Consider the following 18,101-nt stretch of genomic DNA (forward strand, 5'->3'; position numbering starts at 1 on the left):
GGCCGAGGCAGCCTCCCAGGCATTTCATTTCTATCACTCTCCTTCCTTCCCCGCTTGGAAAGAGGTCAGGCTGAGATACACCACCCGCCCCCATCTTACACCCCACACCCCCACATCTTTCTCTTCAGTCTGTTAGGTGTTGGTTTTCTGAGCCCAGCCTTCTGTTCTCAGAAAAAGTAAACAAGCAATCACAAACCCCCAAACGCTATCTGCACTGGGTTTTCACCACCTGAGGATGCAGCCTTCGTGTAGAGTCTCCCTGGACCTTTCCAGATCTCTCCTCTGAACCTCGCGAGTGCTCTCCCAAGACATGGGCCTGGACTCTGCTGCTCTCCTGCTCAGAATCTCAGTAACTTCTCACTGGTCACAGTAGGAAGTAGCAGCATGGACCCTGCTGTCTGCTCTCCCAGATGGGGGCTTCTTGTAGACAACACTGAGGTTTCCTCTTCCTCTTCTGTCCCCAGATTTCCAGGGCAGGGCCTCGGCCCTCACTCCTCACAGCTTGGTCAGTCACAGGGTGGCTTCATGAGCGATTTCTCAGTAGCTGGGCAGAGCCAGCATCCAGGCCACCTCCAGGGTGGTCCCACGGAAACTCCCAGCAGACCAGCATACTTGGTGTGCAGCCGAAGAAAGTGGTTGGGGCCCCTGTCATGGTTCTCCCAGGGACACCCCGAAAGGCCACAGGGGGCGGCTCATGAGTCCGAGTCTGGCCGGTCACCACCTCCGGGCCTGCTCTCTCCAGGCAGCCGGCCGCCATCCAGGGAGCGGTAAGAGCATGGGGCTAGATCGAGGGGACGGACAGGGCAGGGAAACCTGGCAGGACATGGTGTCACAGGGACAATGGGAGCCACATTTCTACTGGGTCTCTGGCTGGGGCAGGGCACTTCTGGAGGGTTATAATGCTCTGACCGCCGGGTTCACTGAGCACAGACACATCCCAGCCACCTGGAGGTCACTAGAGAAGAGACTGTTCCAGCCAAGGGCCTGTGACCTCAGAGGTATCCTGCACGAGGTCTCAGTGTGTTGCCTGCCTCTCTCTTGCTGATTCATACACTCCCACTGCAACTCTCCAGAATCAATCTTTCCCCAATTGCCTTCTGGCTCCCAGCAGAGTCCAGGGCCTGCCCTGCATGAGTAACTATGCAATCTTCTCCTGCTCCCAGGGCTACTTGTCCTGGGCCCCTGCCAGAGCTCTGATGGGGAGGGGTGCAGGGGGGGATCGGCCCTCTGTTCCAGGCTCATGTAATGGTGGTGAGACAGGCCCGAAGCCCAGACAGGCCTGGCTGGGCAGGAGTCATGGGCAGGACCTCCTGTTACTGTTTGCAAATGAGAGCGCGCCACTCAGTAGGTGCTCTCCCCGTATCACTTTGTGGATTTTGAATAATTCTTGTTCACATTAATAAATACTCAGAACTGATAGTTAGCTTAATTTTGATCTATTTTATATTAACAATTGGTAGAGGGACTGTGATTAGCTCAGGAACAGGTTTTCCTTCCATAAAGGAGCATGAAAAGTGCATTCTGCTCATTCTTGGTTATTTTTTAAAAGTGTCTCGGGACTTCCGCCAAGATGGAGGCATAGGTGGATGTGCCGTGCCTTCTCACACAACCAAGTTTAGAGACAACTAAATATTAGCAACAGAAAACACAGCCAGAACACAGAAAATTGAACTTTTCAGAAGTCTGTTAACAACAAATTCTTCAGCCTGACCAGTAAGGGGCGAAACCAGCAGCTGGTGGAGCGGGGTTGCACAGGAGGACTCGGTCAGACGGACTCAGGCGTTGAATCCAGACGCAGGGTTGGACCTAGTGAGCAACTGAGCCAGCGACCGCGGAGGAGACAGCAGGGGAGCAGGGCTGCGTGTTGACTGTGGTCGCGCATTTGTGCGCGGATAGACAAGCGAGGGAGTGGGCGATTGGACCGGAACCCAGCGGGTCCCCACAGCAAGAGGCAGGGAGGGCGCCGCCATTTCTCTGCTCTGACCCCACCTCCACATACAGCGTCATAACCCAGCAACTCTGAGTGGCCCGGTCCAGGTGAACCACCTAAGGCGCTGATCCTCACCCAGCTGTGAGAAACAGCAAAGGTGGCCGCCATTTCCCCGCTCTGACCACGCCCCCACATACAGCGTCACAACCCAGCGACCTGGGAGTCCAAGGCACCACTTCTCACACTTAAAGGGCGCGCACAGACCAAAAATGGCTCAAGAAGATCTCAAAGCCCCAGAGCCTATAAATCTAAGTGATGAAGAAATAGCAAAACACTCAGATGCACAGTTTAAAACACTGGTCATCAGGATCCTTACAGAACTGGTTGAGTATAGCCACAAATTAGACAAATATATGAAGGCGAAACTAATTGAAATGAATGGAATTGCACAGGACACCAATAGCAATGAGAAGGAAACTGGGACTCAAATCAATGGAGTGGACCAGAAGAAAGCAAATAATGGCCAAACAGAAAAGAGTCAAGAAGCAAGAATTCAAAGAAATGAGGAGAGTCTTAGGAACCTCTAGGACATCTTTAAACGCTCCAACATCTGAATTATAGCGGTACCAGAAGGGGGGAAAGGCACAGCCACCAGTGGAAAACTTATTTGAACAAATAATAAAGGAGAATTTCCCCAATCTGGCAAAGGAAATAGACTTCCAGGAAATCCAGGAAGCTCAGAGAGTCCCAAAGAAGTTGGACCCAAGAAGGAACACACCAAGGCACATCATAACTATATTAGCCAAGATTAAAATGAAGGAGAGAATCCTAGAAGCAGCAAGAGATAAGGGGACAGTGACCTACAAAGGAGCTCCCATCAGACTGTCAGCTGATTTCTCAAAAGAGACCTTACAGGCAAGAAGGGGCTGGAAAGAGGTATTCCAAGTCATGAAATCCAAAGACCTACATCCAAATTGCTCTACCCAGCAAAGCTTTCATTTAGAATGGAAGGGCAGATAAAGTGCTTCTCAGATAAGATCAAATTCAAGGAGTTCATCATCACCAAGCCCTTATTATATGAAATGTTAAAGGGACTTATCTAAGAAAAAGAAGATAAAAAAGATGAACAGTGAAAGGACAGCAAACTCACAGTTATTAACAATCACACCTAAAACAAAAGCAAACTAAGGATAGCTAGATCAGGAGCAGAACCATAGAAATGAAGATCACATGGAGGGTTAGCAACAGGGGAGTGGGAGAAGGAGAAGGGTGGAGAAGGACAGAAAATAAGTAGTGTAGATGGTAGGTAGAAAATAGATAGGGGGAGGGCAAGAATAGTAGGGGAGACATAGAATCTAAAGAACTTGAGACATGTGGTCATAAAGTAAAGTGGGGGAATGGTGGGGGAGGGGTGTGCAGGGTGGAGGAGAATGAAGGGGGAAATAGAACAACTGTAATGGCATAATCAATAAAATATATTTAAAAAATTAAAAACAACAACAAAAAAACAAAACTGGGTTTTCTTGTTGTTGAATTTGAAGAGTTCTTTGTGTATTTTGGATACCAGTCCTTTATCATATGTCTCTTTTGCAAATGTTATCTCCAGCCAGTGGCTTCTCTTTTTATTCTCTGTGTCTTTCACAGAGCAGAACAATTTGTTTTTAATGAAGTCTAGCTTTCATGCATGGTGCCTTTGGTGTTGTATCTAAAAACTCATCATGAAATCCAAGATCATCTAGATTTTTTCCTAAGTTAATTCTAGGAGTTTTCTAGTTTCGTATTTTAGATTTAGGTCTTTAATACATTTGAGTTGATTTTTGTAGTGGGTGTAAGGTTTATATCTAGATTCAGTTTCTTTTTCACTTTTGCATGTGGATGTCTAATTGCTGTAGTAGCATTTATTGAACAGACTATAATTTTTCCATTGTATATTCTTTGCTCCTTTTTCAAAGGTCAGCTGGCTATATTGAAGTCAATCTATTTCTGGGCTCTCTTCTGTTCCACTGATCTGTCTATTCTCCTGCCAAGATCATACTGTCTTGATGACTATAGCTTTATAGTGAATCTTGAAGTCAGGTAATATCAGTCCTCCAACTTTGTTCCTCTCCTTTATTATTGTGTTGGCTATTCTGGATCTTTTGCTTCTCTGTATAAACTTTAAAATCAGTTTGTCAATATCCACAAAAATAACTTGTTGGAATTTTGATTGGGATTGCACTAAATTTATAGATCAAATTGGGAAGAATCAATTATCTTGAAAATATTTAGTTTTTCTATCCATAAATGTTTCCATTTATGTAGTTCCTTGATTTTATTAATCAGAGTGTTTCTTGTATATTTGTCGTACATATTTTGTTAGATTTATACCTAAGTATTTCATTTTGGGGGATGCTAATGTAAATTTTATTGTGTTTTCAATTTTACTTGTTTATTGCTGGTATGTAGGAAATGATTAATTTTTGTATATTAACCTTGAATCTTGCAACCCCATTATGATCACTTACTAAACCCAAGAGTTTTTTCACCACTTATGACATTTGTATTGACATATAACAATTGACAAGGGTCCCTGTTGCCTTACACATCCTACTGAGTAAGAATCATTGAGCCATCTACATTCATTCTCATTGGGTAATATTTTTTCTCAAATTATTTAATTCCCAACACTTGATATTAACACTGACAAAAGGGAACAATAGCAATTCCTTAAAGTAGTCTGTAATTGGAAGAACATGTTTTGTTTTTATATATTAAAATTCTAAGATATTGAACAGTATATACACTAAAAAACTGAATCACAGCCTTCTTACACATTTATCTGTTCTGGAAATACCCTTTGGTTCATTTTTATTTTCCTTCTCTAGGCAAAAGGAAATCTGTTAATGCAGGTTTCAAAAGTTATTATTTCCTGACACTTGTAAACAAATATCCTTACCAAGAGGAGCCATTTGACTTTTAAACCCAAGAGTCTTCTTTAACTGATTTTTTCAGATTTTCTGCATAGACCATCATGTCATCTTTGAACAAAGACAGTCTTATATCTTCTTTTCCAATCTTATATGCTTTCTTTTCTTGTCTTATTGCATCCCCTATGATGACTATAAATTTGCTTATTCTGGACATTTCATAAAAATGTAATCACATAAAGTTTTTGTGACTGGCTTATTTCCCTTAGTATGTTTTTTTCAAAGTTTATTCATGTTGTAACATATATCAGTATTTCTTTTTGCTGCCAAATAATATTTCATTGCCTGCATATACCAGATTCTAGTTATCTATTCTTCAGGTGACGGAAATGGGATTATTTCCACTATTTTGACTATTATAAATATTACTGCTGTGAAGATTTATAAACAAGTTCAAACTCTTTGTTTGAACACCTGTTTTTTTATTCTTTTGAGCCACGTGGTAACTGTACTTATTTACTCTATTTGGGAACTGCCAGAATGTTTTCAAAGTGCTGAACACTTACTTTCTCACAGCAGCATAGGGATGTTACGATTTCTCCACATTCTCAACAATTTTATTCTTTTTGACTGTAGTAATCCTAACAGTTATGAAGTGGTATTTTGTCATTTTGATTTGCTTTTCCCTGAGGACCAATAATGTTGAACATCTTTTCACATGCTTATTGGCCACTTATATATCTTCACTTTCCTGATGCATGTTCTTTGAGGCACAAAAGTTTTAAATATTTATGAAGTCCAGTTTATCTATTTTGTATTTTGTTGCTTGAGTTTGGGCATCATATCTAAGAAACCACTGCCTAGTCCCGTGTTACAAAGATTTACCGCCATGTTTACATCTCAGTTTTCTAGTTCTTCTATTTTCACAATTGTAGGCCTTGGTACCCTGGTCGAAAATAATTGACCATAAATGTGAGCATTTATTTCTGGACTCCCAATTCTATTCTATGGACCTATGTTTATTTTATTTTATTTTATTTTATTTTATTTTTTTATATTAAATTTTATTTAGTTACTTTTCAAGTACATTTTTTTTAATCTATTTCTCCCATCCCACCCCACCCCCTCGCCCAGTCTCCCCCCTCCCTCCCATTCCCCCCCCCAGTCCTCATCTCTGTGTTTTTCATACTTGTTCCTCAAAATCCCTCCCCCTTTTTCCCCTTAAGTTCCCTTCCCTCTCCCCTCTGATCGCTGCCCACTTGTTCTCTATTTCAGCGTCTTTGTTTTTATTCTGTTTGCTTGTTTGTTTTATTCTTTAGCTTCCTGTCAAAGGTGAGATCATATGGTATTTGTCCTTCAATGCCTGGCCTATTTCACTCAGCATAATGCTTTCCAGTTCCATCCATGTTGTTGCAAAGGGTAGTAGCTCCTTCTTTCTCTCTGCTGCATAAAATTCCATGGTGTATATGTACCACAATTTTTTGATCCATTCATTTACTGATGGGCACCTAGGTTGCTTCCAACTCTTGGCTATTGTAAATTGTGCTGCTATGAACATTGTGGTGCATAGGTTCTTTGAAATTGATGTTTTAGGATTCTTGGGGTATAATCCTAGCAGTGGAATTGCTGGGTCAAAAGGCAGGTCGATTTTTATTTTTCTGAGAAAATTCCATACTGTTTTCCATAATGGTTGTACCAGTCTGCAATCCCACCAACATATGGACCTATGTTTCTATCCTTGTGCCTGAACCACCCTGTGCTGATAACTGTAGCTTGTGGTAAGTTTTGACATAGGGAAGTTTGAGTCCTCCAAAGTGTTCTCGTTCACATTGTTTTGGCTATTTTAGGTCCTCTGAATGTCCATATGGGTTTTAGGATCAATTAATGCATTTCTGCAAAGGAGTCAGCTGAGATTTTCATAGGGATTATGTTGAATCTGTACATCATTTTGGGGGGTATTGTTAAATTAGCAATATTAAATTTTCTGATTCATTGAACATGAGATGTCTTTCAATTTATTTATATCTTCTTTAGTTTCAACAATATTTTTTAGGTTCTAGTCTGTGAGTTTTGCACTTCTTTTGTTAAATCATTCCTAAGCATTTTATTACTTTTGGTGCTAAATGGAATTGTTTATTTAATTACATTTTCAGATTATCCATTGCAAGTACATAAAAATACAATTGATTTTTGTATATTGATTTTTATATCCAGCAATCCTACTGAGCTATTAGTTCTAATAGTTTTTTAGTGGATTACTTAGGATTTTCTATGTACAAGGTCATGTAATTGTCGAATACATTCTCAAATAGAATAAATAAAAATCATTACTTACTAATGAATAGATAACTAGAATCTGGTATATGCAGGCAATAAAATATTATTCAGTAGCAAAAAGAAATGAAGTACTGATACATGTTACAACATGAATAAACTTTGAAAAAAATACTAAGGGAAATAAGCCAGTCACAAAAACTGCATGTGATATGATTACATCTTTTTACTTCTTTTACAATCTGGATGCCTTATATTTCTTTTTTTCCTACATCGGTGTCTTTGTGGACAGATGGAAAAACTTCTGAATAATTTAGAACTTGCATGTCTCGTCCCAGACTTACTTACGTGTTTGCTTTTAATATCCCCTTCTCCACCAAACCTAATCCGTAATTATTGTCTGCATGTTGTGCAGGATGCTATTGTTCTGGTTATTTATCCCCCAATCTACTGTTCATGTCTGTTTATCTGTCATTAAACACAGTCGCATAGCCTCCCTTTCTGGTAACATCTGGGTCGTACTGGCATTGCTCTCAAACTTGTTCTCATTTTCATTACCTTAACTCTTACAATAACATGACTGCGATAGTCACAATGTTAAAAGTTCTACCAGCACTATCTTGAAACAAAGCACAGCAATTAATCCATAGGTAGAATCAAAGACAAAGTGTTAAAACTCAGAATTACAATGCATTTAGGTTGGACAGTTAAGTGGCAGCACTGGGAGTGAATCACAATACTGTAACACAAGAAGGAACACACCAAGGCACATCATAATTATATTAGCCAAGATTCAAATGAAGGAGAGAATCCTAGAAGCAGCAAGAGCTAAGGGGACAGTCACCTACAAAGGAGTCCCCATCAGACTGTCAGCGGATTTCTCAAAAGAGACCTTACAGGCAAGAAGGGGCTGGAAAGAGGTATTCCAAGTCATGAAATCCAAAGACCTACAACCAAGATTGCTCTATCCAGCAACACTTTCATTTAGAATAAAAGGACAGATAAAGTGCTTCTCAGATAAGGCCAAGTTCAAGGAGTTCATCATCACCAAGCCCTTATTATATGAAATGTTAAAGGGACTTATCTAAGAAAAAGAAGTTAAAGAAACATGAACAGTGAAAGGACAACAAACTCACAGTTATTAACAACCACACCTAAAACGAAAGCAAACTAAAAGGACAGCTAGATCAGGAGTGGAAACATAGAAATGAAGATCTCAAGGAGGGTTAGCAACAGGGGAGTGGGAGGAGGAGAAGGGGGGAGAAGGTACAGAAAATAAGTAGCATAGACAGTAGATAGAAAATAGAAGGGGGGGCAAGAATAGCATGGGAAATATAGAATCTAAAGGACTTGAGACACATGGTCATAAACTAAAGGGGTGGTAATGGTGGGGACGGGGGGTAGGGTGGAGGGGAATGAAGGGGGGAATAGAACAACTGTAACAGCATAATCAATAAAAAAATTTAAAAAAAAGTGTCCCTTATTAGGGAATCACATCTGTAGCTGGAGGAAAAGCAACTGCTGAATGGGAGGGAGGGGCTCATGTTCTTGGGGTTGGTGGTGGGGTGTAGGGCCTTGTGCCTCTGCTTTCCTTTACAGACACTGGCAAGAGGGTCTTTGGACCCTCCCTGTGGTCCCGCCTAGAGAACAGAGACCCCTGAGCGTTGCTATGTGTGGTATCTGTGTCTGTCTGAACACGCTGCCTTCCCCTCACAGCTTCATCCTCTTTGGCTCCGCCATGGGCTAAGGGTGCTAATTTGCCTCAGGAAATTCCCAGCAGTCACCTGAGGTGGGTTCCATTAGCTCCCACCTGAGAGATGAGACCAGGGATGGTGCTGGGAGTTGAAGCAGCCATGCTGTGGCACCCACTCTGCTTATGGTCTGGTTCGACTCCTCCCCCAATTTAAGGGGCCCGCTCTCTTCCCAGCTTTGGGAGACAAACAGCAGCTGCTTCTCCATCTCATAGCCTCTGCATTCTCATCTTGATAAAGAAACAAGCCCTTTGACCAGAAGCTACTTTCAGCTTTGAAACAGCTGAGGGGCCGGGGTCAGGAGCCCCAGGGATATGCGCTAGGACCCACCTCCTGTCCACACATATTTGCATACCATCCTGTGGTAGGACCCCAGCAATACCCACCCCTCAGGACTGGGCCCCCCTCCTTCACAGAACCAGTGTGAGTCACAACTCAGGGGTTTGACTGACTGCCCGAACTCAGCCCCTGAGTGAGCTCAGGCTACTTATCCACTTCTCTGGGCCTCAGTAAAATGACATTCAGGACAGAGCTTACCTCACAGGACAGGGCTGTTGTGAGGATTCCAAGAGCTAACATTTGCAAAGCACTGGGGCACAGTAGATGGTAGTATTACTGTTATTCTCAGGCACCTGTAGCCCAGGTTGCTCTCCTAGAACATCTACTTCCCTTCCCCCTCCCATGACCCCTCCACCCAACTCTCCGAGGGACTGTGCACCTAACACCAGTGCCCAGCAGTGCCGAGGGGGATGCCCTCTGGTAGACACTCCCTCCTGAACCGTGTTCTCCACGCGCCTACTTCTCCCCAGAGATCCTTACTGGCCGCCTTGCCTTCAGCTGCAGCTGTTGGAGCTTGGAAAGGTCCTATCAGACATAATTCCCCAACCTCAGGTTACCTCTAAGGCCACACCTCTCACTCCCACACCCTCTCTCCCGGTTGCTGAACTTTTGCGTTACTCCAATTGCCCTGGCCTTTGCTCAGGCCATTTCCCTCCTTAAGCAATAGCTGTCACCTCTGCCCCACCACTACCTTGGGTCAGAGGCTCCCAGTACCACACTGTCCTTTCCAGGGCGGACTGAGACGCCAGGTCGGGGGCTTTGAAGCAAGCGTCCACTGTCTCAGGACACGCCTCCCTGTTACAGAAAGAGCTCCGCCCCGCCACCCCGGCTCCGCCCCTCGTCTGTAACAGGAAGTCATTGGGTAGTTAGACCTTGCCCCCTCCGGGGCTCCACCTCCCCGGGTTCTGAGGGGTCTGGCGCTAGAGGGGGCGGGTCAGGGACTCCCGCCCAGGCTCCGCCCCTCGAAGCCCGACTGGTGCTGGTGGTGGTGGTGGCGGTGGTGGTTCAGCTGACACTGCCCTTCACGTGACGCCGGAGCCGGTTGAACATGGCTACTAGCACTGGGTAAGTGCTGCTCCAGTCCCTGGACTTTGCCTGGCGGCGCAGAGAGGGGGCCTGGGCCTCCCAGCTGAACAGTGGGCGACAGCCCCAGTCAGGCGCTCTGGGCGGCTGCGCACAGCGCGCGTAGCTCCTGGAAGCTAGGTGTGCCCTCTGAACCGCGGGCCGCATTGTGCCCGCAGCTCCCTTTCCCGCTACCCATTGGCCCTGGGGGGGGGAGGATCGCCTCCATCGCCCCCATTGTACAGCCGAGGTGGGGGGCTCGGGTCGACCCGCGAGCTCACGGCCAGGACCCTCAGGTGGGAACTCAGCACGTTGCCAGGGCGTGGGGGCCTTAGGCGCTCCGGGGAAGAGGCAGTATTTCAGATGGGCTTGGAATCTCCTCCCCAGCAGAGCACTTCCCCACTTCCTTCAGGACCCAAATGCCCCTCTAAAGAGAAGCCTTGCCCAAACACCTGTTCTACTTTTTGCAGCCCTTCTCAGCACTTGATAAAGTATATAGTACACTTGCTTCTTATCTTCCCGTTTAGAATGTAAGGTCAGGGCAATTCTGTGGTTCACTCCTGGGCCGCATCAGTACGTTTTTTTTTTGCACACAGCAGATGTTTCATAAATTCTGCTGCATGAATGGATGAGTGAGTGGTCCTAGTAGGGGAAAGTATGGACAGATAGTGTCAATGAAGCATTAGAGATACTGTCCCAGATGAAGGAACATTTGAGCAAATGTTAGCTTCTTCTGGAGACTGGAGAGAGGAGTGTGTGTCTCCATGCTGGAGGGGGTGGTGCCCTAGATGGCTTCTTCAGACTTTGTCCTGAGGGCCTGGAGCCCATCCAGGGTTTTAATCTGCTCAGATCTGCTTTTCAGATGATCACTGCTTGGGGCTGTGTGTGAGTTCAGGGCGAGGGGGAGTGCGGGGGGACAGCATGCGGGCCTGGTGGTGCCGGGGCAAGGAGGGCCAGTGCTAGGAGACGGAGAATCCAGATTCAAGGCTGGGAGCTGAGGTCAGAATGGGGGAACTAATAGGCTGAAGGCATCTTTCTTTTTGGGAGGTAGGGAGAATGAAAATAGAAAATGGCATCCTCTATTGGTCCTCAAAGTTGGAAGGGCTTAGGACATAGAGATCAAACATACAGGGGCATCTGCTGTATTGCAGAAACAGCCCTGACCCTACCCTAAGGTGCTTGTTCACAGGCCACTGGGGCAGCTGGGCACATGGGACTCCGTCATCCTGCCTCTAGTCTTGGTACGCGCCATGGAGGAGGGTGGGTTCTAAGTTCAGGGGAGAGTGGGTAGGCTTCACCCCTCAGGCAGAGAACTGTGTGAGCAAAGTCCCAGAGTGTCGAGGAAACCAAGGTCAGATCCTTGAACCCAGCCTGTGACCCTGTCTTACAGAGCAGAGTGAGCAGTAGGTGTAGGCCAGTGCCTGGGTGTGGATCTGTTACCCTGATATCTGGGCTGGTCACAGGGAGTTCTAGAGGCTGCATTTGGCTTCAGGGGTGCATGCTGGTCTGAGGCTTGCTGTTCTCCCAAAGGTACAGAGGAGCCAGGCTGGCCGACCAGGAATTAAACCAGCGACCCTTTGGTTTGCAGACCGGCACTCAATCCACTGAGTCATACCAGCCATTGCTGGAAGGAGGGAACTTATAGCAAAGCTGATTCTCTGGGCTGTAGGATGGTATGGGCCAGGGGTAGGGGGTAAAAGTGTAAAATGGAGTGACAGAGCTCTAGGAGAGGTGTGCTTTTGGAGGGGGACCTGAACTTGACAGGTGCAGGGAGCTTCCAGAGCTTGACAGGGCCTCCTTGGCAAGAGCCATTCCAGGCGGGTATATGGGGCTGCCCTGCTGGACCTGGAGCCTGAGGTCAAGCCCCGCCATCTTCCTTAAGGGAAGGAAGTTGTGTGTTTCCAGCAAAGCTTGGTGCCCAGTTGCACATATAGGACAGATCAGTTAGTCAGGCATAATGAGGCACCACACCATGAAGTCATGGTCACGGGGTCCCTGGAAGTCCGATTTAGTGGCATATAGAGTCTTACCAAAGCCTGGGCCAGGGGAGTTCGTGAGAGTCCCAGCTGACTGGGGTATGCTATTTGTGATTTTGGGAGCCCTGAGCTAGCATCTCAGATTCAACTAGAGACTTGAAATGTCCTCTGAGGAATGTTTCAGGGTTGATCCTGCTCTGTCCAGGCAGGGACTTCCAGTCTGAGACAGAGAGCACCACAGCCCCCAGAGACCTGCTTGAGGCCACCCTGCACCCCATCCTGTGGCACTTGGTGGGAAGAAGCCCTGCCTTCTCCTTAAGCCATGTTTTGAGCTTTCCATGGACAGAGTTGAAACTTCTGCACTGCAGCCAGACCTTCCTGCATCTGTTCCTTCACACAGAGCTTTCCTTTCTCCTCTTCACTTCATCTACTCGACCTGCTAGCCCTGGAGTGTCCTTGTTCTCTGACATAATTGTTCACATACTTGCAGGACCAGCTCAGATGGTTTCTGTCGTAGAAGCCTTTCCCGACACGTCCCACCCGCTCTCCCAACCCCCAGTGAAGACTACCTGCTCAGAGCCCCAGAGAGTCCCAGTTTTGCCTGCTGGCTGGGTGCTTTCTCACGTCTGCATGCCTACTTCTTGCGGCTGGGTGAGGGCTTGTTGCCCTTCATGCCTCTGCTAGCATCCTTGGAGCCCAGGGACTGGTTCAGTTTGTGGCCACCCTGGGATTGATGCTGAATAACATGGTGCTGAATGAAGAAAATGGGGATTTACTCTAAACTAGCCCCACATGCCCTCTCGCTTTCCAGAAAGCTCTCAGAAATTGGAGAAAGGAGGTATGGGTGGGAGAGGGACAAAGTTTTGAGTAGGATAAAGAAATATCTTTAATTCCTTAAGTGAGTGGCTCCTAGGAAGCTGCTGTCCAGAGAGCCTTTGCCCAGAGAAAAGTGGCAGATGAGCTGACCTGTTGGGTCATAGGTCACACTGGGGTCAGCATTCTTCTGGAGAGAAAGTACCTGGGTGATTCAAGTTGTAGATCAAAGCTCATACCTACCCTGATAAGAGCATTATGCTCTTTGAGAAAGAAGCATCAGGTTGACCTTGGGGCCTGGTGTAGGGGTGGGTTTGTGGGGGGAGTCCTGGCCTGGTCCAGATTCCCCAGAGTGCTCTCTCATCTCTGGTTGTGCCTAGACCCTCCAACCCTCCTCTGGAGAGCAGGAGACAGGCTGGGAGCTGGTGACCAGTCGCAGAGAGGCCCCATCCAACCAGGTTGAGTGGGCTGGCCTCGCTGAAAGCCAGTGGGCTTGCTGCCAGGCCCGAGCTGGAGGCTGAGGGTGAGGAAGTGGACTGGTCCTCGCCAATGTGGCCCCACCCAGAAGCGGCCTCACGTTCTAGGATGGGAAGCTTGTCCCTACCTGGGTGGTAGGCTGCACGAGCATCAGTGAGACCTTGGCACCCTTCGCAACACGATGTTTTTAAAATGCATGAAATAAAAGGCAGAGGGTTCCAGGGAAAACCAGTTATACTGAAGAACAATGATCAAAATGTTAAAAAATAAATTTGGGGTAGAGTAACATATACTTTGTATTAACACATTAAATAATAAAAGCCACAGGTCTAATAACCACCTTAACTTTGACGTAGTGAGAGCAAAAGTGATATTTGGAGATACCGTGACACTGATGATGTGATATGAAAATACCTGTGATTTTTAAGATTTTATTTATGTGGGGCTTCCAGTCAAGATGGAGGCGTAGGTAGACATGCCTAGCCTCATTGCACGGCCCTAAGAAGGAACACAACTAACTTAAAAACAAAAAATAGCCAGAACGCCAGAAAAAAATCACCCAGAAAAACAACCAGAACTGTACAGAAGTCAAACAGCCAAAGATTTAACGCAGCTCTATTCATCCCGACAGGGAGTCGTGGGGAGGAGGACTCGGTGTGGCTGCGCGAGACCCGGGGTGGAGAGGCGGAGGGGCGGTGAGGCGGTGGAGGCTGGCGGGCAAGCAGCCCCACATTCATGTGTGGTGGATAAAAATCAAGGGGACACCTTGTGAGTGAGCAAGCCCAGTCCTAGGCCAGATCTAGTAGCCCAGGGCCTCAGCTCCGGGAAAAATAAAGCCCCATAACTTCTGGTTCAAAACCCAGCGGGGGTTGGGGTGATGGGAGAAACTGCCGGTACATCTGCAAACCCACCCACCCTGGGAACCATCAGTATAGCAGCTGAAGGGATGCCAGTCGCATATGGGAAGTGGGTGAAATGACTGGCAACAGGGCGACGGCCAGGCCAGCCCCCAGAAGTCAGCCAGCAGGGGCATGCATTGTCCCCTCTTTGATCCCTCCCTGACACAAGGAACCACAGTTGCCCCACCCTGGCAAATGCCCAAGGCTCTTCCCCATATGACGTAACAGGTGCCCTAAAACAGAATCAAAGTGGCCCTACCTAGTACATAGACACAGGGAGGCTGCTAAAATCAGCAAAGAAATATGGCCCAAATGAAAGAATAGAACAGAACCCTAGAAAAAGAACTAAGTGATGCAGAGCTAGCCAACCTGTCATCAAACGCAGAGTTCAAAACAGTGGTGGTCAGAATTCTCAAAAGTCTCATTCACTACAGCAAAAGCATAAGGAAAGAAATGAAGGCTCTACTAAGGGAAATAAAAATCAATAGGAAACCAACAGTGAAGGGAAGGAAATTGGGATTCAAATTAATGAGTTGTAATATAAGGAAGAAATAAACATTCAACCAGAACAAAAGAAAAAAATCAAGAATTAAAGAAAAAAAAACAAAATGAGTTTAAGAAGAATCTGGGACATCTCCAAAGGGCCAGCATCTGAATTACAGAGAAACCAGAAGGTGAAGAGGAAGAGCAAGGAATTGAAAACTTACTTGAAAAAATAATGAAAGAAAACTTCCCTAATTTGGTAAAGGAAATAGACATACAAGTCAAGGAAGCACAGAGTCCCAAACAAGTTGGACCCAAAGAGGTCTACACCAAGACACATCATAATTAGAATACAAAAGGTTAAAGGTAAAGAGAGAATCTTAAAACAGCAAGAGAAAGGCAGAGTTACCTACAAAGGAGTTTCCATAAGACTTATCAGCTGATTTCTCAAAAGGAACTTTGCAGGCAAGTAGGGAATGACAAGATCTATACAAAGTGATGAAGAGCAAGGTCCTACATCCGACATGACTCTATCCGGCAAAGCTATCATTTAGAATAAAAGGGAAGATAAAATGCTTCCCAGACAAGGTAAGGCTAAAGTAGTTCATCATCATCAAGCTTATTTAGGAAAAATAAGAAGATCAAGACTGTGCACATTAAAATGTCAATGAACTCACAACCATCAACAACTGAATCTAAAAAACAAAAACAAACTAAGCAAACAAAACAACGAGAACAGAAATAGGATCATAGATATGGAGATCATTTGGAGGGTTATCAGGTAGGAGGGGGAAGAGGGAGATGGAGGGAAAAGCATAGGGATTTAGAAGCACACTGGGACAGGTACAGAATAGACCGGAGGAGGTTAAGAACAGTGTAGGCAGTGGAGAAGCCAAGGAACTTACATGCACAACTCGTGGACATGAACTAAAGGTGAGGGGCGGGAAGCATTGCTGGAAGGCAAAAGGGGAAAAATTGGGACAACTGTAATAGCATAATCCATAAAATATACTTTAAGAATAAAATAATTAAAATTTAAAAAGATTTTGTTTATTTATTTTTAGAGAGAGAAAAAGAGAGAGAGGGAATCAGATCAGTTGCCCCTCACATGCCCCCAACTAGGGACCTGGCCCAAAACCCAGGCATGTGCCCTGACTGGGAATCAAACAGGCAACTATTCAGTTTGCAGTTTGATGCCCAACCCACTGAGCCATACCAGTCAGGGCTAAACCACTTGTGATTTTTGTTTGTGACAGTCACACACTGCCGATGCTGTTGTAGTTAGTCGTTTGCATTAATAATTGAAAGACATTGGAATGAGGGGTCAGAGAACATAAACATAGTTTTTTTTCCCTTCCAAATAGATGGAGTTCCTAAATTCTATGCATGAATCCAGGGGACCCTGAGCCTTGGGTGAGAACCCCACTGGCAGGTAACCATGGAAGGCAAAGGAGGAGGTAGCCTAGTACCTGTTTGAGGGAAGGGGACAATTTGGGGGTATGGGAATGGGTTACAGGGGCAGCAGAGGCTGCCCCGCTCCTGGTCACTGGCAGCTTCCTGGGCTGGCTGGCCTGTGGGGCCAGAGCTTATTCTTTGGGACTGTTTGATGCCTGGGAGCTGTGGTCTGCCAGCCCCGGCGGTCTTCCCTGGGTGTGGCCTGCACCCTCAGCTGCCTGCAAGAAACCAAGCCTATGCTCAGATTTGGGTTGACCTGGCTTTCGCCTTTTAAATTCTGGTGTCAGTTAAAAGTTCTATCAGGAACCAGTTGGAGATATTTTATTAATGCTGCTTCTGCTGAACTTGCAGAGAGAAGTCACCTGCATTGGCTCTGGGCCCAACATTCTCTCCGAGGGGGTTGGCTTGTGCCACAGGAAATCAAAGGGTGTGTCTCTATGAACCTTGATTCTGGGGATACCTGCAGGAACGAATGAATGCAGCGCAGCAGCCTGCCCAGTGGCTTGGGCTGGGCTACCCTTCTCCAAGCCGCACTGCATCAGGCACTGTTCACTGTAGAGAGTCCTTGTGGTAGACATCCTCATGCTCACAAAGAGGTGCCTTATCAGACTTTCTGTCTTGACCTGGGCTGTTTGGCCGTTAGGCCAGAAGGCCATAGTCTGGGTGTCCTGAGGGATTTAGGCCTTTCAGAAGGCTCTAGACACGAGGAAGCCCAGCTGTTCTGAGAGCCTTCCAGGTGGCGGGGTGCTGGCTGGCCCCACCGGTGGGGTGGAGTGGCACCTGGTGTGTTTGAGGAGGGAGGCTGTGCCAGAGGCCAGGAGTGGAGGGTGATGAGGTGGGAAGCACTGGGCTCTGCATGCTGAGGTTGGGCATTTTCAGCCAGTCGTGCTGTTGAGGCCTTTTGGATCTGGCACCTTTGGCCAGGCCATCGGTAGCTGTGCCTTGGTGTCATTCCCTCTGTGCTGTTGGGGAGTCTGTAAGGATGAGGTTCTTCCCTGTCCCCACCCACTCCACGGGCTTTGCAGAGTGAGAGGAAAGGGTGGCACTGCAGGGGTGGGGGTCACTGCAGGGATGCTGGCGGCTGCACTTTCAGTTCCTGACCGCGTGGCCAGCTTGGATGCAGGCCTGTTTGGGAGCTGTCGTCTCTGCACTTTCATCCTTGTGGCTGAGCCTGACAGGAAATGGCCTGACTTAGAGGGAACCCTGGCCCATGTGTCCACCCTCCTGGGAGGGTGAGTGAGGGCCCATGCTGGGGAGGGGAAGGATGGGAGGGAGGCTCCAGTCCCGTTAGCACGTGCAGGCTGTGCCTGACCCCCTCCCCTCGTCCCACCTGGCTGGGGCTTCAAGGTTCTGCTTCCTGCCCTCTTGAGGCTCACGTGACAACCTCTGGTCTGCACAGCTGTGTATGTGGCCCCACATTGCGATAGTTGTTCACTCAGCAAATATTTATTGAGCACTTGCTGTATGCCAAGCAGGGTGCCAGATACTGGGCACAAGAGTGAGCAGAGCAGACCCAGGTCTCTGTCTTGATGGGGTTTACAGTGGGCAGAAGCAGATGTCTCTCATGAACCCCAATAAACACAGGCCTCATTTGTGATAGCAGGGGAGTGTGCCCTTGCAGCCAGGGACCTGGCAGAGCTGACTTAGAAGTGACTGAGGAGGTGCGTGCAGGGTTGGTTTACAGAGCTCCGGACAGGTTCAGGGAGTCTGGGAAGGAAGAGGAGGGAAGCTGGTCA

General features: G+C 46.8%; 1 protein-coding gene across 2 annotated transcripts in view; it reads left to right on the forward strand.

The window, feature by feature from the left end:
• Window positions 1–10,102: 10,102 nt before the first annotated feature.
• The window catches only part of PEPD (peptidase D), a 124,048-nt gene continuing 116,049 nt past the window's right edge, over window positions 10,103–18,101 (forward strand). The window contains exon 1 of one of the 2 annotated variants that reach the window (XM_037139147.2): window positions 10,103–10,265. In XM_037139147.2, the coding sequence (XP_036995042.2) occupies window positions 10,249–10,265 (17 nt within the window). In that variant the 5' untranslated portion in view covers window positions 10,103–10,248. The remainder of the gene's footprint in view (window positions 10,266–18,101) is intronic. The other variant, XM_037139146.2, reaches the window with a different exon arrangement.

Source organism: Artibeus jamaicensis, unplaced genomic scaffold (assembly GCF_021234435.1).
Source record: "Artibeus jamaicensis isolate MK-2021 breed Jamaican fruit bat unplaced genomic scaffold, CSHL_Jam_final contig_589, whole genome shotgun sequence".
NCBI lineage: Eukaryota > Metazoa > Chordata > Mammalia > Chiroptera > Phyllostomidae > Artibeus > Artibeus jamaicensis.